Source organism: Schistocerca americana, chromosome X (genome assembly GCF_021461395.2).
Source record: "Schistocerca americana isolate TAMUIC-IGC-003095 chromosome X, iqSchAmer2.1, whole genome shotgun sequence".
In the NCBI taxonomy this organism is placed as follows: domain Eukaryota; kingdom Metazoa; phylum Arthropoda; class Insecta; order Orthoptera; family Acrididae; genus Schistocerca; species Schistocerca americana.
In genome coordinates, this window is record NC_060130.1 from 299,528,051 (window position 1) to 299,552,083 (window position 24,033).

Below are 24,033 nucleotides of genomic sequence, written 5' to 3' on the forward strand. Positions count from 1 at the left end.
AACGGACATGTCATTCCTGGGCACAACCTGAACAAGTGCGCGGCTGGCAATCGTACGTGACGACTGCTCGGCAACCGACTATTACCAAGTAGGCTGGCACGTGCTTCCTCAGTTCAGTTTTTGTCTACTGTACACCGTTGAGGACACGGTATCTTTCGAACGTCTTCCACGTCTCATAACGTGGCCGACGACGTTTCCGTAAAGTTTACAGGCGGCCACCACTGTGTCCGACGGCACTTGAAACGGGAGTTCGAAAACCTGCAACGTTCGGAGGCCAAAACCAGTGTGATCAACCACGAGAGCTCATATATGGCCGTCAGAGTATGGGAACTTGAGATCGTTAGTAGCATGGCGCCGCACAACGTTAGCGCTCAGCTTTTGATTCACCAGCTTTATGTTCACATTGGTCCTAAGGATCGAAAAATGAATGCCGAGAACATCTTATGGCGGGAGACGCTTTTCGTCCCGTGTAAACCAGTCAACTTAGTACGCTCTGAGTCGCTCATGATCCAAAGGGAACATTAATTCGATCATGGCTTGGCGAAAGGGACGGCCGAAGTGGCCGCGCGGTTCTAGGCACTACAGTATGGAACCGAGCGACCGCTACGGTCGCACGTTCGAATCCTGCCTCGGGCATGGATGTGTGTGTTCTCCTTAGGTTAGTTAGGTTTAAGTAGTTTTAAGTTCTAGGGGACTGATAACCACAGCAGTTAAGTCCCATAGTGCTCAGAGCCATTTGAACCATTTGGAGAAAGGAAAACACCATGGCGGTTGGTTAATTCGGACACGAAGACAAGCCGCGACGCGGAAGTACACTATCGCGCGCCCGCTCGCAAGCAGCACAACAGGCGAGACGAAAGGAAGGCGTGCTCGCCTCAGCGCTGCCGAAAGCAGTCACTGAGCCATCCGGACACAGGGTCATTGCAACTGATCAGACTACCTTAACACGCTTCCCGTCAGACCCATATTCTCAAGTTATCGACACACTAGTAACGTAATGCCCCTTGGTCATCATTCTCATTACTCGCGGCGCCGGCCGCGGTGGCCGAGCGGTTCTAGGTGCTTCAGTCCGGAACCGCGCTGCTGCTACGGTCGCAGGTTCGAATGCTGCCTCGGGCATGGATGTGTGTGATGTCCTTAGGTTACTTAGGTTTAAATAGTAGGGGACTGATGACCTCAGATGTTAAGTCCCATAGTGCTTAGAGCCATTTTTTTACTCGCGCCATTTTGCTGATTCCCATGATGGAGTAGCAGCTGAGCAGCGGACCTAACCGGCGCCTGCTCCCTGCACCTTGCGTAGCTGCCAGAGGACACTTTCGTCGCGAATGAGGTAAAACTGGCTTAGTTGCCATAGGACGCTCTTTGGAGCATCGCTAACAAGCACACGCCGCTAAACGCTTCACAGCAGTAAGCGGCCTAGAGTTACTGCAACTATGGTTGCCACTTCCCCACCGGGTTTCTCTCGTTCTTTAATAGGGTATTTCAGTGTCAGGGGGCCGTTCACGTTGGATGACCCCGTGCACTGTAGGCTGTCTTCCACCCCAGCCGGCCAGTGTGGCCGAGCGGTTCTAGGCGCTACAGTCTGGAACCGCGAGACCGTTACGGTCGCAGGTTCGAATACTGCCTCGGGCATGGATGTGTGTGATGTCCTTAGGTTAGTTAGGTTTAAGTAGTTCTAAGTCCTAGGAGACTGATGACCTCAGAAGTTAAGTCCCATAGTGCTTAGATCTGTAAGTACACTAAAACGTTTATCTCTGCCGATGATGATGATGTTTGGTTGTGGGGCGCTCAACATCGTGGTCATCAGCGCCCGCACAAGTTCCAAATCTTTTCATTGCCAGTCTCGGCACTTCCCAAATGATAATGAGGGTACCGCCGGCCGGAGTGCCCGAGCGGTTCTAGACGCTACAGTCTGGAACCGCGTGACCGCTACGGTCGCACGTTCGAATGCTGCCTCGGGCGTGGTTGTGTGTGATGTCCTTAGGTTAGTTATGTTTAAGTAGTTCTAAGTTCTAGGGGACTGATGACCTAAGATGTTAATTCCCATAGTGCTCAGAGCCATTTGAACCATTTGATAATGAGGATAAGACAAACACCTAGTCCCCGGGAGGAGAAAATTCCCGACCCGGCCGGGAATCGAACCCGGGACTCCGAGAACCAGAGGCAACAACGCTAGCAGCTAGACCACGAGCTGCGGACTTTATCTCTGACGAAAAAGCAAAACTGTCTTTTCTGACGAAAAAGCAAAACTATCTCGTATCCACACCCTACCCTCAATAAAAGTATTCTTACGCTGGGGAGATGGCAGATCCCCCTAGCAGATTCCACCCGATGACCCGCGTCAAGACTGCAGCAAAGGAGGTGGGAATGCCGACTGTTCCCGTCGACGTTTCCGTTCCGCTCGCCACACATCAGGGGGTGATCAGCCAGCTAAAGCTGGATGTCAGTGCCGCCAATCAGGAAGCTTGGGCTCAGAGAGAGCAAGAGCTCGTCGCCAAACTGACGGGTAGAAGCGACATAACAGCAGGAGCAACAGTAATACATATACACCACCAGTGAATACGCTAGACATGCCCTCAATATCGCCGCTGCAGCCTCCCGAGCCTCAAATGACGATTCTGGCGACCGCAGAGGAATAAAAAAAAAAACGGAAAAGACGGACCTTGGCAGGTGGTATGTTCAAAACGCAAAACAGCAGCAACATACGCCGACAAGTGAGCCCGCAGACTCACAGGACAAACGACCAGAGTTTCTGCCGACACTACCAACACTGGTTCCAAGCAGCGGTAACATGAAGACCATGCAAACAACGCTGTAGCAGTTCAACAACACAACACTACACCATCAGCTACGCAATTGGTAAGTTACTAAGGGGCCAAACTGCTGAGGTCATCGGCCCCTAGGCTTACACACTACTTCATCTAACTTAAACTATCTTAAGCTTAGGACAAGACACATACCCATGCCCGAGGGAGGACTCGAACCTCCGATGGGGGGAGCCACGCGAACCGTGGCAAGGCGCCTAAGACCTCACATCTACCCCGAGCGGCCCAGCAGCTACGTAGAACACAACAACTTCGTCTGGTTTCCTACCGGTCATAATACGCGTCTACACTTGCCTCTGATAGCTAAACAAGAGATTCATAGAACGTCACTCCGCCGCCACATACCACACAAAACTAGCAGGAGACCACACATCACTGTATGTATGCAATAAAACAGATTACAGCAATCTCCTTAACTTCTTCAAAGCTGAGGGGATCGAGTATAATACATACAAAGTCTATGTGAAAAAAAAAAAACTCAAATGTCCACTGATGAGCCAAAACATTACGACCACCTTCTTAACAGCTTGTTTATCCGTCTCTTGAAGGAAATGCATCACTGATTTTGCGTATCAGGGATCCGACAGTTTGTCGGTTGGGTTGTGGAGGTATGTGGCATTAGATGTCTGTGCACAGGTCATGTAATTCGCGTAAATAACAGACCGCTGATTTGCGTGCGCGGTGATGGCGCCCGATAGCGACCCAGACGGGTCCTCAAACCACTGTAGCACGGTTGTGGCTTTGAGACACGGACATGCTGATGAGAGATGACATTGCCTTCATGTATGACATCAAGCGTGAAGGGATGCAGTTGGTTCGCAGCTGTCTGTGCGTCTTTGATTACTACCACAGATCCCATGCAAGAGAGGGGGATGCCTCCCATAGCATAATATCGCTCCCACCAGCCTGCGACCGTGGCCCGCAGCACGTTTCGATCCGCCATTCACCTCGATGACGGCGTTTTTAGAGACGACACTAGACCTAGTGTAGTGAGAATGTGATTCACCTGAAGGGCCAACACGTTTTCATTGATCGACGAACAAATCAAATGGTTCAAATGGCTCTGAGCACTATGGGACTTAACATCTGTGGTCATCAGTCCCCTAGAACTTAGAACTACTTAAACCTAACTAACCTAAGGACAGCACACACATCCATGCCCGAGGCAGGATTCGAACCTGCGACCGTAGCAGTCGCGCGGTTCCGGACTGAGCGCCTAGAACCGCGAGACCACTGCGGCCGGCTACGAACGAATCCTATGGTTCTGACAATGTCATTGGGTCAACATATGATCACGTAGGGGTGATCTGTTGCGGAGCTCCATGTTCAACAATGTACGATGAACAGTGTGCCCCGAAACACTTGTGCGTGCACCAGCATTGTGCTCTTTCGGCAGAGATCCTACTGTCCTACTTTACAAAGCAGGCAAGCCTCCGAACCCTACTTTCTGTGAAGAGTCGTCGACTTCCAACCATTTGGTGCCTAGTGGTAGTTTCACTGTCTTTCTTCCTCTTTCTGTAGATACTCACTACACAAGTACGTGAGTGTTCGACCAGTTTCACCGTTTTCGACATACTCGCTTATAGGCTCTGCGTAATAATAATCTGCTGCGGCCCGCCGCGGTGGCCGAGCGGTTCTAAGCGGTACAGTCTGGAACCGCGCGACCGGTACCGTCGCAGGTTCGAATCCTGCCTCGGGCATGGATGTGTGTGATGTCCATACGTTAGTTAGGTTTAAGTAGTTCTAAGTCCTAGGCGACTGATGACCTCAGAAGTTAAGTCCCATAGTGCTCAGAGCCATTTGAACCATTTTTTTTTAATCTGCTGCACTTTGGCATAGTCGCTTTTCTCATTGGATTCCCCCATTTGCAGCCCAAATCTTCGCTAGGGGTATCCCCTGCCCGTGTCTGCTCCGCTTACATACTTTCGTTACCGAGTCGCGTGCTCGCAACGCTACCAGGCGGCATCCTACGTCGCGGTGAGCAATAGTCATAAAGTTCTGCCTTATCAGAACCCTCAATGACATTGTACATGATGAAATCACAGCTGCGTGAGCGTGAGCCGAATATTGGGTTTCAGGACACACAGACCACAGTCAAACTACTTAGTAGAATTGGTCGACACTACTCATTCCCGCGACTTTCTGAAGCGTTCTCGCTTCCCTTAGCATGGGTCCCGGGTTCGATTCCCGGAGCGGTCAGGGATTTTCACCTGCCTCGAGATGACTGGGTTTTTGTATTGTCCTCATCATTTCATCATCATTCATGATAATTGCGAGATTGGACTGAGCAACGATTGGGACTTTGTACGGACGCTGATAACCGCGCAGTTAAGCGCTCCACAAACCAACCATCATCATCATCATTATCATCATCATCATCGAACCTCCGGCGGGAGGGGCCGCGCAATTCGTGACATGGCGCCTCAAACCTCGCGGCCACTGCGCGCGGCCACAACCACCCAAAAATACTTCTAGCTAGGGACAATTAACCACCTATGGACACAAGTTCACAGACAAAGCAAATACTGGTGAACCCCTGCATTACAGCAAAACTAACTGGCGTTGCCTGCTGCAAATACCTAGCCGACCAACCGACAACGCAGCAAAGCGGTGCTGTACACTAAAAGCAAACAATTCCAACCAAACTTCTTACACCGTGCGATCGATTTATGGCCAATCGGCCACTCATATAACAACCTTGGCTTTTTAGAGGTACAGACGCTGCAGCTGGACCAGGAGAAGTCATAGGTGCCCAGCCTAGTAGTACCCCTCCTCGATAGGACTGAAACTCTTTATGACGACGAAAGCTATGACAACGGTACAGAGCACTGCACGATACACAAAACTAACAACAACTTCACCCTTGCACAATCTGTCGCAGATAGCAGGAAACCACTACTGCTCTTATTAGCCGTCCAGACTATCGCAGAGGTTTTCCCCCCTTAGTGCTTGCCATGGCACGCTTTTCTCCTCTGACTTAAATCCGCTACCCTACGTTCGCTTCTCGAGCACTTCTATATCCACGACGCGCGAACGTAGGTGACAGCAGAACTTCTGTGATGGTCACTACGTCGGTGCGGACGTAGAAGGATTCCACGCTTAAAAAAAAAAAAAAAAAAAAAAAAAAAAAAAAAAAAAAAAAAAAAAAAAAAAAAGGAGGAGAAGAAAAAGAACAGGAAGAAAAGCCGATTCCTGTAGGAGTTCGAGCCTGTTGTGCATATGAACTGAAGAGATCATTGGTCGTCTCGCCTTAATTATACAGATATGTGTGGTGTCTGTGTCTACATATATATAAGTGAGTGGTTCTTTACCCCACAGTAATTCTTTCCAGACATTAAATGATACGTGTATCAAGCTTGGTTGAGATCTGTCAAGGGATTCGGGAGAAGATGTGTAACATACATACATATGTACATCCACTTTTATAATGTGTACGGATAATGCAACGGCTGAAGAGCGGCGAATTGGCCGCTGCCAGCTCGTTCCCAATCAGAATAATGTAAATAACAATAAATGGTGTCAAAAAAGAAAGTAAATTAAAATTATACTGATAACCGAAATAAGTAGACAATTGGTTCCTTTTACCGATCCCCTGGCTCAGATCATACAGTTGCTGAAATGTTCAAAGGAAACTTGAGTATCAAGTCTAATAGGTACTCACTCATAGGTTATAGTTGGTGGTGACTACAATCTACCCTCGATATGCTGGCGAAAATGCATGTACAAAGACGATGGTAGGTACAGTACTGGCCATTAAAAGTGCTATACCACGAAGATGACGTGCTACAGACGCGAAATTTAACCGACAGGAAGATGATGCTGTGACATGCATATGATTAGCTTTTCAGAGCATTCACACAAGGTTGGCGCTAGTGGCGACACCTGTAACGTGCTGACATGAGGAAAGTTTCCAACCTATTTCTCATGCACAAACAGCAGTTGACTGGCGTTGCCTGGTGAAACGTTATTGTGATGCCTCGTGTAAGGAGGAGAAATGCGTACCATCACTTTGATAAAGGTCGGATTGTAGCCTATCGCGCTGGCGGTTTATCGTATCGCGACATTGCTGCTCGCTTGGTCGAGATCCAATGACTGTTAGCAGAATATGGAATCGGTGGGTTCAGGAGGGTAATACGGTACGCCGTGCTGGATCCCAACGGCCTCGTATCACTAGCAGCCGAGACGACATGCATCTTATCCGCATGGCTGTAACGGATCGTGCAGCCACGTCTCGATCCCTGAGTCAACAGATGGGGACGTTTGCAAGACAACAGCCATCCGCACGAACAGTTCGACGACGTTTGCAACAGCATGGAGTATCAGCTCGGAGACCATGGCTGCGGTTACCCTTGACGCTGCACCATAGACAGGAGCACCTGCGATGGTGTACTCAACGACGAACCTGGGTGCACGAATGGCAAAACGTCATTTTTTCGGATGAATCCAGGTTCTGTTTACAGCATCGTGATGGTCGCATCCGTGTTTGGCGACATCGCGGTAAACGCACATTGGAAGCGTGTATTTGTAATCGCCATACTGGCGTATCGCCCGACGTGGTGGTATGGGGTGCCATTGGTTACACGTCTCGGTCACCTCTTGTTCGCCTTGACGGCACTTTGAACAGTGAACGTTACATTTCAGATGTGTTACGACCCGTGGCTCTACCCTTCATTCGATCCCTGCGAAAACCTACATTTCAGCAGGATAATGCACGAGCGCATGTTACAGGTCCTGTACGGGCCTTTCTGGATACAGAAAATGTTCGACAGCAGCCCTGGCCAGCACATTCTCCAGATCTCTCACCAATTGAAAACGTCTGGTCAATGATGGCCGAGCAACTGGCTCGTCACTATACGCCAGTCACTACTCTTGATGAACTGTGTTATCGTGTTGAAGCTCCACGGGCAGCTGTACCTGTATACGCCATCCAAGCTCTGTTTGAGTCAATGCCCAGGCGTATCAAGGCCGTTGTTACGGCCAGAGGTGGTTATTCTGGGTACTGATTTCTCTGGATCTATGCACCCAAACTGCGTGAAAATGTAATCACATGTCAGTTCTAGTATAATATATTTGTCCAATCAATACCCGTTTATCATCTGCATTTCTTCTTGGTGTAGCAATTTTAATGGCCAGTAGTGTATAAAACATCGTCCAGTATTATACTAAATGCTTACTACGAAAATTATTTTGAGTAACTAATTCAGGAAACGACTCGAAGTGTAAATGATTGCAAAATATGCTTGACCTCTTAGCAACAAATAATTCGGAGCAAACAGGGAGCATCATGACGGATACATGGATTAGTGAATCCGAGGTCGTTGTAGCGAGATTGTATACCGTAACATCTAAACCCATTAAAAATAAACGCAGAATATATCTATTTAATTAAGCAGATAAAAACTCGCTTGGCGCCATCCTAAGAGACAGTCTTCTTCATTCCTTCTGTACTAACTGTGTGATGTGGCTTAAATCCAAAGGAATAGTATAGAGAGAAATTGAGAGATTTATATCACATAAATTAATAAGAGAGAGAACTGATCCCTCATGGTACAAAAAACAGGTCAGAACGCAGTTGCAGAAGCAACGAAAAACAGCATGTCAAATTAAAAAAAAAAAAAAAAAAAAAAAAAAAAACGCAAAATCTCCAAGGTTGTCGAATTTTTACAGAAGCTAGAAATTTAATGCGAACCTCAATGCAAGATGCTTTTAATAGTTTCCTTTACGAAACTCTGTCTCGAAATCTGGCAGAAAATCCAAAGAAATTCTGGTTGTATGTGAAGTACACCAGAGGGAAGACACAATCAATATCTTCACTGCGCGATAGCGATGATAATGTTACTGATGATAGTACCACTAAAACCTAGTTACTATATACAGTTTTCCAAAATTCCGTCACCAAGAAAGACGAAGCTAATATTCCAGAATTCGAATCAAGAACTGCTGCCAACTTGAGTAACTTGGAAACAGATTTCTTCGGTGTAGCAAAGAAACTCAAATAACATGATAAAGGTAAGTTTTCTGGTCCGCATTGTATACCAATTACTTTCCTCTCATATTACACTGATATAATAGCTGCATACGTTGCATCATACACAACAGTTCTCTCGACGAAAGATCCGTACGTAATGACAGGAAAGTAACACAGTCACACCAGTATCCAAGAAAGAAAATAGGTGTACTCCGCTGGATTACAGACCCATATCGCTGAGGTCGATTTGCAGTAGGATTTTGGCACGTGTACTGTGTTGGATCATTATGAGCCAGCGGAAAAATGCTTCTATTGCACCACAAAAAAGGCGAATATGCTCATGTTTATTAGAAGACTGACTAAAAAGTGGGGTATAAGCTGCCTTATTCTACGATCTTGCACGTTTAAAAATTTTTTAACGTGCATTTCACCTCTGACATTCACTAGCTGCCCTGACTATAACTCGCTCACACCCACTAGTCCATCGCTGTAAGTGGCTCGAACCCATCCACTCCAACTTATCCATTCTCACTCGCTCATTCAGCCCGACTCATTGTCATTATCTCTTTGTGTCTCTATAACTGTCATTGTTCTCTGTATTTCGGCCACAGTCTCCGTCGTTCTGTCCTACTACTACTGTCTCCTCTTACTGTCATTGTCTTCCTTGCTCGCTCTTGCTGCTGCTATTTCATTCGTTCCTTCCAGCTGCTGATGACTCCTTTCACTGTCACTATCTTACTCTACCTCGTTATCACTGGCTCTCACTCACTTCACTTGCTACTTCTTGCTCCTTCTCCTTCTTGCTTCTTCTCTTTATTCCTCTCACACTGGCACTGCCACCTTCACTCTTTTCCTAGCTCTGTTCTATCAGTGTCAACTATGTTCCACTGCCACTGTCCTCCCCCCCCCCCCCCCCCCCCCTCTCTCTCATGTCATTGTGTCTTTTGCTCTCTCTACATCACACCCACTGTCCACTGTCTTCCATTATTACTTTTCCGTTTTTTTCCCACTGTCGCTGTCTCCTTCTCTCTCTGCATAAAAATATTGCCAATACGAGGTGGGACAATAAAGTAATGAGAATGATTTTCTTCGCAAGATGTGGCAACCATGCAGGCTTTTCGCGGATGATGCTGTAGTATACAGAGAAGTTGCAGCACTAGAAAATTGTAGCGAAATGCAGGAAGATCTGCAACGGATAGGCACTTGGTGCAGGGAGTGGCAACTGACCCTTAACATAGACAAATGTAATGTATTGCGAATACATAGAAAGAAGAATCCTTTATTGTATGATTATATGATAGCGGAACAAGCACTGGTAGCAGTTACTTCTGTAAAATATCTGGGAGTATGCGTGCGGAACGATTTGAAGTGGAATGATCATATAAAATTAATTGTTGGTAAGGCGGGTACCAGGTTGAGATTAATTGGGAGAGTCCTTAGAAAATGTAGTCCATCAACAAAGGAGGTGGCTTACAAAACACTCGTTCGACCTATACTTGAGTATTGCTCATCAGGGTGGGATACGTACCAGATCGGGTTGACGGAGGAGATAGAGAAGATCCAAAGAAGAGCGGCGCGTTTCGTCACAGGGTTATTTGGTAACCGTGATAGCGTTACGGAGATGTTTAGAAAACTCAAGTGACAGACTCTGCAAGAGAGGCGCTCTGCATCGCGGTGTAGCTTGCTCGCCAGGTTTCGAGAGGGTGCGTTTCTGGAGGAGGTATCGAATATATTGCTTCCCCCTACTTATACCTCCCGAGGAGATCACGAATGTAAAATTAGAGAGATTCGAGCGCACACGGAGGCTTTCCGACAGTCGTTCTTCCCGCGAACCATACGCGACTGGAATAGAAAAGGGAGGTAATGACAGTGGCACGTAAAGTGCCCTCCGCCACACACCGTTGGGTGGCTTGCGGAGTATAAATGTAGATGTAGATGTAGAATACCTTTGACCTTGGTCTATCAGCTGCTTCTAGTTCAAGTGGCACATCGATGCAACTACTCAGTCGTGAGTTGTACTGTAATAAGTTAACACGTGTTTGTGTCTCTCGTCACGGAAATGGAACCGCAGAATATTGCGCAATGGTATGCCATTTCTTTTTGTGTTAAATTGGGTGAAAACGCGACAACTTACGGTATGCTTCAGAAGGCAATTGGAGAGGAGGTTATGTCAAGAGCTCAAGTTTTTCGTTGGCATAAAATGTTTAGTGAAGGCAGAACGAATGTTGAAGATTAAGACCGCAGTGGACGAACATCAACTTGGCCAGGGTGCGTGAACTCGTACGATCTGACCGAAGATTATCCGTGAAAATGATTGCAGAAGAACTGAACATAAATCGAGAAACGGTTCGTCTAATAATAACTGAAGATCTTGGTATGAGAAAGATTTGTGCAAAAATGGTCCCCAGAAATCTCACACCACAACAGCGAGAAATACGGAAAAATGTGGCAGCCAATCTGTTAGAGCAAACGGAAATCAATTCAGAATTGTTGAGCAGTGTTATCACTGGTGATGAAAGTTGTTTTTTTTTTCAGTACGATTCAGAGACAAAACGCCAAAGTTCTCAATGACGCTCAAAGGGATCGCCCAGACCAAAAAATGCTCGCATGTCAAAGTCAAAAGTGAAATGCATGCTTGTGTGCTTCTTTGATTCGAAGGGAATTGTTCATAAAGAGTGGGTGCCTCCTGGACAAACAGTTAACCAATATTACTACAAAGAAATTTTTGAAAGACTTCGTAAAAGAGATCTTCGTGTTCGTGCCAACGTTGCTGATAATTGGATTCTGCATCATGATAATGTGCCATACCATACTGCTCTGTCAGTACAGCAATTTTTAACCTTAAAACAAATTTCATTACTACCACAGCTACCTTATTGACCAGACATCGCTCCGTGCGACTTTTTTCTATTTCCAAAAGTCAAAACGGCGGTCAAGGGACACCATTTTCAAACAACACAAGACATCCAAAAAGTTGTGACGAGGGTCTTGGAGGATATTACAGGAGATGAGTTCCAGAAATGTTACCATCAATGGCAGAAGCACTGGAAAGAGTATGTGCAATCAGAAGGGAACTACTTTGAAGGAGACAACACTAAACTTGACTAAAACGGCAAGCAACATTTTTTTCACATCAGTCTCATTGCTTTATTGTCGCACCTCGTATGTTCGCATGCCAAACTTTTTGGGAAAAAATTATCCCAAGTTTCAGTCATTCTTTTAATAAACAGGATTATATTCACATTTTTTACACATTTTTCGCCTGGTTTCGTCCTTTCACCCGTTACAGCAGGGCATGTCACTCATATGATAATAACTTTATGGATCAGTAAAATTTTGATAGTTTACGTATGTGGAATTGAAATGACGCAAAGCTATATAATGTGGCACCTCATACCGTATTGTATGTACACAAAAATTTCTACCGAGTGAGGTGGCGCAGTGGTTAGCACACTCGCATTCGGGAGGACGACCGTTCAAACTCGCGTCCTGCCATCCTGATTTAGGTCTTCCGTGATTTCCATAAATCGCTTCAGGCAAATGCCGGGATGGTTCCCTTGAAAGGGCACGGCCTACTTCCTTCCCATCCGACCCTAACCTAATGGGGCGGATGACCTCGCTGTTTGGTCCTCTCCCGAAACCAACCAACCAACAACAAAAATTTTGCATGTGCTTCAGTACTACAACAACATGTTCCCAGAAACTTTCTGATGATAACGGAGACACTTAACATGTCATTTCTCCGTGCTACGTCACTTTATAAACTACGTTCTCGCCTCACACCGGATTTTACGTGCTATTTTAAGTGTACAAGTAGGGTAACTTTGAACCTGTACGTCGCGGAAACGGTAAAGATATCAAGAAAATTGTCAAGGTTGTTCGAGATCTGGATCTTAGGAATACATCGCAAAAATAACAGTCATTTGCTACACATAATCATCTTGAAATTTGCAGTTCGGTTTTGATATTCACAAACGATATTTTGGGGTGTTTCTCGATAACGGATAAAGATGTTTGAAAACGGGAAGATAGCAATTCTAGGCGCTTCAGTCTGGAACCGCGTGACCGCTACGGTTGCAGGTTCGAATCCTGCCTCGGGCATGGATGTGTGTGATGTCCTTAGGTTGGTTAGGTTTAAGTAGTTCTAAGTTCTAGGGGACTGATGACCTCAGCTGTTAAGTCCCATAGTGCTCAGAGCCATTTGAACCAGATTTGAACCATTTGATAACAATTCTAGATAAACGCCTAGAGAATGTAACGTTAAAACTTGAGCAATTTTCTGCTGTGGTGTCGCGACAGGCGTGACTGGAGGGACGAATGGAGACGTGTCGTCTTCAGCGATGAGAGTCGCTTCTGCCTTGGTGCCAATGATGGTCGTATGCGTGTTTGGCGCCGTGCAGGTGAGCGCCACAATCAGGACTGCATACGACCGAGGCACACAGGGCCAACACCCGGCATCATGGTGTGGGGAGCGATCTCCTACACTGGCCGTACACCACTGGTGATCGTCGAGGGGACACTGAATAGTGCACGGTACATCCAAACCGTCATCGAACCCATCGTTCTACCATTCCTAGACCGGCAAGGGAACTTGCTGTTCCAACAGGACAATGCACGTCCGCATGTATCCCGTGCCACCCAACGTGCTCTAGAAGGTGTAAGTCAACTACCCTGGTCAGCAAGATCTCCGGATCTGTCCCCCATTGAGCATGTTTGGGACTGGATGAAGCGTCGTCTCACGCGGTCTGCACGTCCAGCACGAACGCTGGTCCAACTGAGGCGCCAGGTGGAAATGGCATGGCAAGTCGTTCCACAGGACTACATCCAGCATCTCTACGATCGTCTCCATGGGAGAATAGCAGCCTGCATTGCTGCGAAAGGTGGATATAGACTGTACTAGTGCCGACATTGTGCATGCTCTGTTGCCTGTGTCTATGTGCCTGTGGTTCTGTCAGTGTGATCATGTGATGTATCTGACCCCAGGAATGTGTCAATAAAGTTTCCCCTTCCTGGGACAATGAATTCACGGTGTTCTTATTTCAATTTCCAGTCTCATATTACACTGATATAATAGCTGCATACGTTGCATCATACACAACAGTTCTCTCGACGAAAGATCCGTACGTAATGACAGGAAAGTAACACAGTCACACCAGTATCCAAGAAAGAAAATAGGAGTACTCCGCTGGATTACAGACCCATATCACTGAGGTCGATTTGCAGTAGGATTTTGGCACGTGTACTGTGTTGGATCATTATGAGCCAGCGGAAAAAATGCTTCTATTGCACCACAAAAAAGGCGAATATGCTCATGTTTATTAGAAGACTGACTAAAAAGTGGGGTATAAGCTGCCTTATTCTACGATCTTGCACGTTTAAAAATTTTTTAACGTGCATTTCACCTCTGACATCCACTAGCTGCCCTGACTATAACTCGCTCACACCCACTAGTCCATCGCAGTAAGTAGCTCGAACCCATCCACTCCAACTTATCCATTCTCACTCGCTCATTCAGCCCGACTCATTGTCATTATCTCTTTGTGTCTCTATAACTGTCATTGTTCTCTGTATTTCGGCCACAGTCTCCGTCGTTCTGTCCTACTACTACTGTCTCCTCTTACTGTCATTGTCTTCCTTGCTCGCTCTTGCTGCTGCTATTTCATTCGTTCCTTCCAGCTGCTGATGACTCCTTTCACTGTCACTATCTTACTCTACCTCGTTATCACTGGCTCTCACTCACTTCACTTGCTACTTCTTGCTCCTTCTGCTTCTTGCTTCTTCTCTTTATTCCTCTCACACTGGCACTCCCACCTTCACTCTTTTCCTAGCTCTGTTCTATCAGTGTCAACTATGTTCCACTGCTTCTGCAACTGCGTTCTGACCTGTTTTTTGTACCATGAGGGATCAGTTCTCTCTCTTATTAATTTGTGTGATATAAATCTCTCAATTTCTCTCTATACTATTCCTTTGGATTTAAGCCACATCACACAGTTAGTACAGAAGGAATGAAGAAGACTGTCTCTTAGGAAGGCGCCAAGCGAGTTTTTATCTGCTTAATTAAATAGATATATTCTACGTTTATTTTTAATGGGTTTAGATGTTACGGTATACAATCTCGCTACAACGACCTCGGATTCACTAATCCATGTATCCGTCATGATGCTCCCTGTTTGCTCCGAATTATTTGTTGCTAAGAGGTCAAGCATATTTTGCAATCATTTACACTTCGAGTCGTATCCTGAATTAGTCACTCAAAATAATTTTCGTAGTAAGCATTTAGTATAATACTGGACGATGTTTTATACACTACTGGCCATTAAAATTGCTACACCAAGAAGAAATGCAGATGATAAACGGGTACTCATTGGACAAATATATTATACTAGAACTGACATGTGATTACATTTTCACGCAGTTTGGGTGCATAGATCCAGAGAAATCAGTACCCAGAATAACCACCTCTGCCGTAACAACGGCCTTGATACGCCTGGGCATTGACTCAAACAGAGCTTGGATGGCGTATACAGGTACAGCTGCCCGTGCAGCTTCAACACAGTTCATCAAGAGTAGTGACTGGCGTATTGTGACGAGCCAGTTGCTCGTCCACCATTGACCAGACGTTTTTAATTGGTGAGAGATCTGGAGAATGTGCTGACCAGGGCAGCAGTCGGACATTTTCTGTATTCAGAAAGGCCGGTACAGGACCTGCAATATGCAGTCGTGCATTATCCTGCTGAAATGTAGGGTTTCGCAGGGATCGAATGAAGGGTAGAGCCACGGGTCGTAACACATCTGAAATGTAACGTCCACTGTTCAAAGTGCCGTCAAGGCGAACAAGAGGTGACCGAGACGTGTAACCAATGGCACCCCATACCACCACGTCGGCGATACGCCAGTATGGCGATTACGAATACACGCTTCCAATGTGCGTTTACTGCGATGTCGCCAAACACGGATGCGACCATCATGATGCTGTAAACAGAACCTGCATTCATCCAAAAAAATGACGTTTCGCCATTCGTGCACCCAGGTTCGTCGTTGAGTACACCATCGCAGGTGCTCCTGTCTGTGGTGCAGCGTCAAGGGTAACCGCAGCCATGGTCTCCGAGCTGATACTCCATGCTGCTGCAAACGTCGTCGAACTGTTCGTGCGGATGGTTGTTGTCTTGCAAACGTCCCCATCTGTTGACTCAGGGATCAAGACGTGGTTGCACGATCCGTTACAGCCATGCGGATAAGATGCATGTCGTCTCGGCTGCTAGTGATACGGGGCCATTGGGATCCAGCACGGCGTACCGTATTACCCTCCTGAACCCACCGATTCCATATTCTGCTAACAGTCATTGGATCTCGACCAAGCGAGCAGCAATGTCGCGATACGATAAACCGCCAGCGCGATAGGCTACAATCCGACCTTTATCAAAGTGATGGTACGCATTTCTCCTCCTTATACGAGGCATCACAATAACGTTTCACCAGGCAACGCCAGTCAACTGCTGTTTGTGCATGAGAAATCGGTTGGAACTTTCCTCATGTCAGCACGTTACAGGTGTCGCCACCAGCGCCAACCTTGTGTGAATGCTCTGAAAAGCTAATCATATGCATGTCACTGCATCTTCTTCCTGTCGGTTAAATTTCGCGTCTGCAGCACGTCATCTTCGTGGTGTAGCACTTTTAATGGCCAGTACTGTACCTACCATCGTCTTTGTACATGCATTTTCGCCAGCATATCGAGGGTAGCTTGTAGTCACCACCAAGTATAACCTATGAGTGAGTACCTATTAGACTTGATACTCAAGTTTCCTTTGAACATTTCAGCAACTGTATGATCTGTGCCAGGGGATCGGTAAAAGGAACCAATTGTCTATTTATTTCGGTTATCAGTATAATTTTAATTTACTTTCTTTTTTGACATCATTTATTGTTATTTACATTATTCTGATTGGGAGCGAGCGTAAGCTGGAGGAAGTGTGTAATATTCATTTTTTGAACCGTGTATTATATGATGGTTACAGTAGTACGATCCTTCTGTTTGATGTACAAATTCTCTGTTGCCCAAGTACTAACTAAAACACTTGTCTCGCTTTTATGGGCGGCATTTTGGAACACATTAGGTAGCGCATACTGTCGCAAGTGTACTGATTATATCGAAGTAAACGATCTTTTGAGAAATAGTCATTACAGATTCAGAAAATAGTGTTCTTGTGAAAAACAACTAGCTCTTTATATTCATAAAGTAATGAGTGCTATCTACAGGGAATCTCAAATTGTTTTCACATTTCTGGATTTCGAGAAGGCTTTTGATACCGTTCCTCACAAGCGGCTTCTAACCAAATTGCGTGCCTATATAGTATCGTTTCAGTTGGGAGACTGGATTCGTGATTTCCTGTCAGATAAGTCACAGTTCGCAGTAATTGACGGTATGTCACCGAGTAAAAGGGAAGTGACATCTGGAGTTCACTAAGAAAGTGTTATAGGAGGTCTGCTGTTCATAATCTATATAAATGATTTAGGAGACAAGCCGAGGAGCGCTCTTAGATTGTTTGCAAATGATGCTGTCATTTATCGTGTAGTAAAGTCATCAGAAGATCAAAACCAATAGCATAATGACTTAGACGAGATGTCTGTATGGCGCGAAAAGTGAAAATTGACTCTAAACAACAAAAAGTGTGAGGCCATCCACGTGAGTACTAAAAGGAACCCGTTAAATTTAGGTCCTACGAAAAATAACGCAACTCTAAAGGCTGTCAGTGCAAATAAATACCTAGGGATAACAATTACGAACAACTTAAGTTGGAATGAATACATAGACAATGATGTGGAGAAGGCGATCCAATGACGGCGTTTCATCGGCAGAACATTTAGAAAATGCAAGAAATCCACTAAAGAAACTGCCTAAACTACGTTAGTCCGCCCCCTGCTAGAGTCTTGTTGTGAGATATAGGATTGATGGAGGAGTGAGGACATCAAAACAGTTCAAAGAAGGGCAGATCGTTTTGTACTATCGTGAAATAGAGGAGACAGTGTCACGGATACGATACGGGAGTTACAGTGGCAGTTTTTAACAAAGGTGATTTTCGATGAGCGAAATCTTTTCAGTCTCCAACTTTTTTCTTCGAATGCGGAAATATATCATTGATGTCCATCTACATGGATATAAATCTGGGTTCGACTGGAGAGATATAAGTGTTCGTTTTTCCTGTGCACTCATCGAGAGTGGAACGGTAGTGAAGTATTGTGAAAGTGGTTCGATGAATCCTCTGCCAAGCACTTAAGTGTGAAGTGCAGATGTCATGCTACACCATGAAGAAATGCAGATGATAAACGGGTATTCATTGGACAAATATATTATACTAGAACTGACATGTGATTACATTTTCACGCAACTTGGATGCATAGATCCTGAGAAATCAGTACCCAGAACAACCACCTCTGGCCGTAGTAACGGCCTTGATACGCCTGGGCATTGAGTCAAACAGAGCTTGAACTGCTTGTAGAGGTACAGCTGCTGATGCAGCTTCAACACGATACCACAGTTCATCAAGAGTAGTGACTGGCGTATAGTGACAAGCCAGTTGTTCGGCCATCATTGACCAGACGTTTTCAATTGGTGAGAGATCTGGAGAATGTGCTGGCCAGGGCAGCAGTCGAACATTTTCTGTATCCAGAAAGGCCCGTACAGGACCTGCAACATGCGCTCGTGCATTATCCTGCTGAAATGTAGGTTTTCGCAGGGATCGAATGAAGGGTAGAGCCACGGGTCGTAACACATCTGAAATGTAACGTCCACTGTTCAAAGTGCCGTCAGTGCAAACAAGAGGTGACCGAGGTAACCAATGGCACCCCATACCATCATGGCGGGTGAAACGCCAGTATGGCGATGACGAATACACGCTTTCAATGTGCGTTCACCGCGATGTCGCCAAACACGGATGCGACCATCATGATGCTGTAAACAGAACCTGGATTCATCCGAAAAAATGACGTTTTGCCATTCGTGCACCTAGGTTCGTCGTTGAGTACACCATCGCAGGTACTCCTGTCTGTGATGCAGCGTCAAGGGTAACCGCACCATGGTCTCTTAGCTGATAGTCCATGGTTCTGCAAACGTCGTCGAACTGTTCTTGCAGGTGGTTGTTGTCTTGCAAACGTCCCCATCTGTTGACTCAGTGATAGAGCCGTGGCTGCACGATCCGTTACAGCCGTGCGGATAAGATGCCTGTCATCTCGACTGCTAGTGATACGACGCCGTAGGGATCCAGCACGGCGTTCTGTATTACCCTCCTGAACCCACCGATTCGATATTCTGCTAACAGTCATTGGATCTCAACCAACGCGAGCAGCAGTGTCGCGATACGATAAACCGCAATCGCGATAGGCTACAATCCGACCTTTATCAAAGGCGGAAACGTGATGGTACGCATTTCTCCTCCTTACACGAGGCATCACAACAACGTTTCACCAGGCAACGCCGGTCGACTGCTGTTTGTGAATGAGAAATCGGTTGGAACTTTCCTCATGTCAGCGCGTTGTAGGTGTCGCCGCCGGCGCCAACCTTGTGTGAATGCTCTGAAAAGGTAATCATTTGCATATCACAGCATCTTCTTCCTGTCGGTTAAATTTCGCGTCTGTAGCACGTCATCTTCGTGGTGTAGCAATTTTAATTGCCTGTAGTGTAGATGGAGGTGGTTCCTTCGAAAGGAAACTACTCCTATTCTTTTCATTGTTTCCCAAAACGAGCTTATACTATGTGTGACCTCGTCGTCGGTGGGACGTTGAACTCTAATATTACCTTCTTCAAAGTTTCCTACAATCATCAGTGGCATCGTTCACTGTGACTAGTTTTGAATAAAGGACTAGGTACATAGATGGGAGGACACCCTGGGCAGATTGCTCAAATTTCTTAGCATTATTTAACAGCCGGCCGTTGTGGTCGAGCGGTTCTAGGTGCTCAATCCGGAACTGCACTGCTGCTACGTTCGCAGTTTCGAATCCTGCCTCGGGCATGAATGTGTGTGATGTCCTTAGGTTTTTGTGTCGTTGTAATTCATGGAGTGGTCTGTGGAAATACAATGTTCGGCGATTGCGGACTTGGTGGGTTGGAGAAGGCGAGTATGCCGTTGGTGTTCCACAATGCGTTCCTGCACAGTTCGTGTTGTTTGCCCTATAGACCTATATGATTTGCCGCATTCACACGGAATCTTGTAAACACCTGATTTACGCAGGCCCAGGTCGTCTTTAACGGATTCCACCAGTGATGAAATTTTGGAAGGAGGGCGAAAGATGACTCTCACTTGATACTTTCTCAATATTCTGCCTATCTGTGAAGAAATATTCCCAATAAATGGTAGATAAGCCAGTCGACCTGAAGGCCTCTTCCTCTTCCTTGTTCCGTCGTTTGTAGGTCTGCATCACTCTGTTCACTTGCCTAGTTGAAAAGCCATTCTTCAGAAATACTTTTTGCAGGTGTTCCAGTTCCGCTTGAAGACTGTCGGCGTCAGAGATGGTATGGGCACGGTGGATTAAGGTTTGGAGAACGCCCATTTTTTGTGCTGGATGGTGGCAACTAGTAGCTTGCAGATACAGGTCTGTATGAGTGGGCTTTCTGTACACCGAGTGACCAAGTGTGCCATCACTCTTACGCCGCATCAAGACGTCTAAAAATGGCAAGCAACCATCTTTCTCTATCTCCATGGTAAACTTTATGTTTTCATGTATGGAGTTCATGTGATGTAAAAATTCTTGGAGACGGTCCAAACTATGAGGCCACACTATAAAAGTGTCGTCAACGTATCGTCAAAATACTGTCGGTTTAAAAGTGGCAGAGTCGAGTGCTCTCTCCTCAAAATCTTCCAGAAAAACATTGGCCACCAGGGGAGATAAAGGACTCCCCATGGCGACACCGTCAGATTGTTCGTAAAATGTGACGAGGAAATACTGCAGAGTCTTTCTGACTGCTGCCTGGGGAATATTTTGGGTACTCACCGTGGGGTGGGTCGCCAGCTGCGGCGTCTGTGACGTTGACGCGGTAGAACTGCGTCAACAGTTGCTTGTACTGCGGCGACAGCAACCCCGGCGTGTGCACCGTCGCCATGCTGAACGCGCCCGCCGCCTCGTCCGTCAGCGACTCCGCCGAGTGCTGCGAAGTAAAAGCGCGGTCTCGCAGGTCCAAAGCAGGCACAGATCTCATCAGTGACGTGCTCATACAACATTATCCGCTCTCGTTGTTTAGTTATTACTGTTCGTAATTCAATTTTTGTATGAGGTGTAGTCGTACAACTTTAATTATCATCTCAAAAATAAAGTTAGGTAATTAATTTACTTTTTGTTTCCTGGTACACTTCTCCTGTCCTACGACACACTGAAATCCACGTGCCACACTTCTTCAGCACTCTACTAGAGGAGCCAAAACGGCATAGCCCATTATTTAGTGGAGTGTCGTGCGGTAATTTGTTTTCTGAAGTAGAAAGCGTACAACACTGTAATATGACGCTTCCTGGCAGTTTAAAACTACGTACTGGATTGGATCTCGCACCTGGAATCTTTTTATTCAGTAAGAAAGTGCCCTACAAACTTTTTTTTTTAACATCGGGAAGTAGTTTCAGTGCAATACCTGAAGATACATACAAAAGCTTATCTATGTATTACGGTGCTGGAAAAAATATTCATAAGTTACGACGTGGACGCCCCCTGCCAGTTTCCGTAGTTCATAAGCGTGCGTTAGTGACCTTTTTTTTATGGAACATGAGAGGGAAATATAAACTCTATTTACAAACAAACAATACACCAAATCATCAGACAACGTCACAAAATACAAATGGGGAAAAACGACGGTTCCTTGTAAGCAGACGGAAGGTAGGGATGATGGAATGTGAGTAGGTGTAGGTCGTCTCCGGCTCGAAGATAGGGCGGAGGGCGGAATGGACCGGGATCCCTCGCCAGGCCTGGCCATAGCGTTACCAACTCCAGCAATCAACAGGACTTCGACAAGAAGGGATAGTCAAGGATGGAAAAAATTGTAAGCATGAAATTTGTGACACAGCAGTGGTAGATAGGGAAGACGGGAATGGGAAACAAGGACAGTGCAGCATCAGGCGCAGCGCCCACCACGGTCTTGAAAGCCGGCCACTGTGGCCGAGCGGTTCTTGGCGCTTCAGTCCGGAACCGCGCTGCTGCTACGGTCGCAGGTTCGAATCCTACCTCGGGCATGAATGTGTGTGATGTCCTTAGGCGAGTTAGGTTTAAGTAGTTCTAAGTCTAGCGGACTGATGACCTCAGATGTTATGTCCCATAGTGAAACTTCCTGGCAGATTAAAACTGTGTGCCGGATCGAGACTCGAACTCGGGACCTTTGCCTTTCGCGGGCAAGTGCTCTGGTTCGCAGGAGAGCTTCTGTAAAGTTTGGAAGGTAGGAGACGAGGTACTGGCAGAAGTAAAGCTGTGACGACGGGACGTGAGTCGTGCTAGGGTAGCTCAGATGGTAGAGCGCTTGCTCGCGTAAGGCAAAGGTTCCGATTTCGAGTCTCGGTCCGGCACACAGTTTTAATCTGCCAGGAAGTTTCATATCAGCGCACACTCCGCTGCAGAGTGATAATCTCATTCTGGAAGTCCCATAGTGCTTAGAGCCATTTGAACCATTTGAACGGGCTTGAAATAACGCGTGGTGTGTTAGCAGTGCACCTCGACAGCAGTCTAGCCAACCACGCCAGGCACATTCCAGCAGAGGAGGGTTTTTGCACAAAACTCCAAGGAGGTAACTGCCCATAACGGTGCGGTAAAGTGAACGTCGTTCAATTACCTCATGTTCAGTCTGTAGGAGGGTCCCAAGACCGAGCCACCACTTGTCCCCGTCTCCGTCAAGGTAAGCGACGTCTTCCGCGCGAATGAAAACGTATAGTTCGATCACAGGTGAAGGGGCGCAGATGAAACAGGCGACGATTTGCCGCCCCAGCGTCCAGATTTCACGAACGCTGGCGCATGTCGAGCGCTGGGCGTCATCGTCCACCGTGTGACAGGTGGAGCGTAAAGGAGTGTCCATTAAACCAGTCGCTTGTAAACGCCTGTTAGTGGCGAATTTTCTACAGGCGACATGAGACCGTGACGCTCCGACTGATGTCGGGAGGTACGGCTGATGAAGGTTGCGCCACACCGCCGTCCACCTTGTTAATGGATACTTAATCTCAACGTTGTTGCAAGGTACATCACACAGTAATTGAATGCAGAAATAGTTTGGAAGTGGGGATGGGGGTGGGGGGATGTACACGGAAGACAAGCATGCACATATAGCTAAGATCCACAAAAAAGACAGACAGATGCGTAAATAGAGGCGCAACATTCCCTACCGACTCCGGTGGGGAGATGGAGGCTGGCGTGTAAATGTCCAAGAGTTGGCACATGAGTGAGTTCCCTGTGCCAGATCACTATTTGCGCATGGTATTTAGATATAATGCCGCTGCACGACCCCAGACATTGGAGTGAGTTCAAGTCCTCAAGTCCACCAGCTGTCCAGGGGAGGGTGAACATATCATATTTGATCTTAAAAATGTTACCAGCCCTCAGGACGTAGCCTTATGCGGCCTGCAGGCTGTGACCAATCGCTGGCAACATCTAAAAGACGTGTACTACGTGCACCAGCTTGGAAACTAAACGCTCATTCAGATATCCCACATTATGCAAAGCGTCAAGGCAATGGAGGCAATGTTGCTGAACGGTCATGCGGGTGATTTGGAGGGAACGTAGGAAGTTGACCACTGCGATGCGACGGGTGGTGGACATACAGATGATGCCAAGGTATTGGAAACTCTGGACGCAAGGTAGAGGCGCCAGTTCTTCTTGTGTGAGTTTGCGGCCTATTGGCATCGCCGTTGATTTGGCAACACTCAAAGCACTGCCTGCCACGTCCCATACACGGAGATCAGATGAAGTACGTGCGTGGTTTCTTCCTGTAAGCATACCGGCAGCAACAAGTCGTCTGCATACACAACAGCGGAAAGTGCATTGTCGCAGGGTGAATCCTGACAAGTGCTTCGTGAGACTCCAATTAAGTGGTCCCAGGGAGCGAGCACAGAGGACCATCAATAGCGGACATCGCTGAGATATTATACTCGGACGGATCCGATGGCATTGTGTCGCCAAAATACATGCAAGTATCTTGTAGTCGGCATTGAGTAAGGTTGGGGGGCACTAATGGGCAGCCATATTCCCCTGCGATGGCTTGTTAATTGGGATGTTCAAAATGTT

The 24,033-nt window shown here is 46.6% G+C and overlaps 1 protein-coding gene across 1 annotated transcript in view; it reads right to left on the reverse strand.

The window, feature by feature from the left end:
* The window catches only part of LOC124555704 (intracellular coagulation inhibitor 3-like), a 209,248-nt gene that overhangs the window by 61,104 nt on the left and 124,111 nt on the right, over window positions 1-24,033 (reverse strand). The window contains exon 4 of the mRNA XM_047129709.1: window positions 20,779-20,932. Coding sequence (XP_046985665.1) covers window positions 20,779-20,932 — 154 coding nt within the window. The remainder of the gene's footprint in view (window positions 1-20,778; window positions 20,933-24,033) is intronic.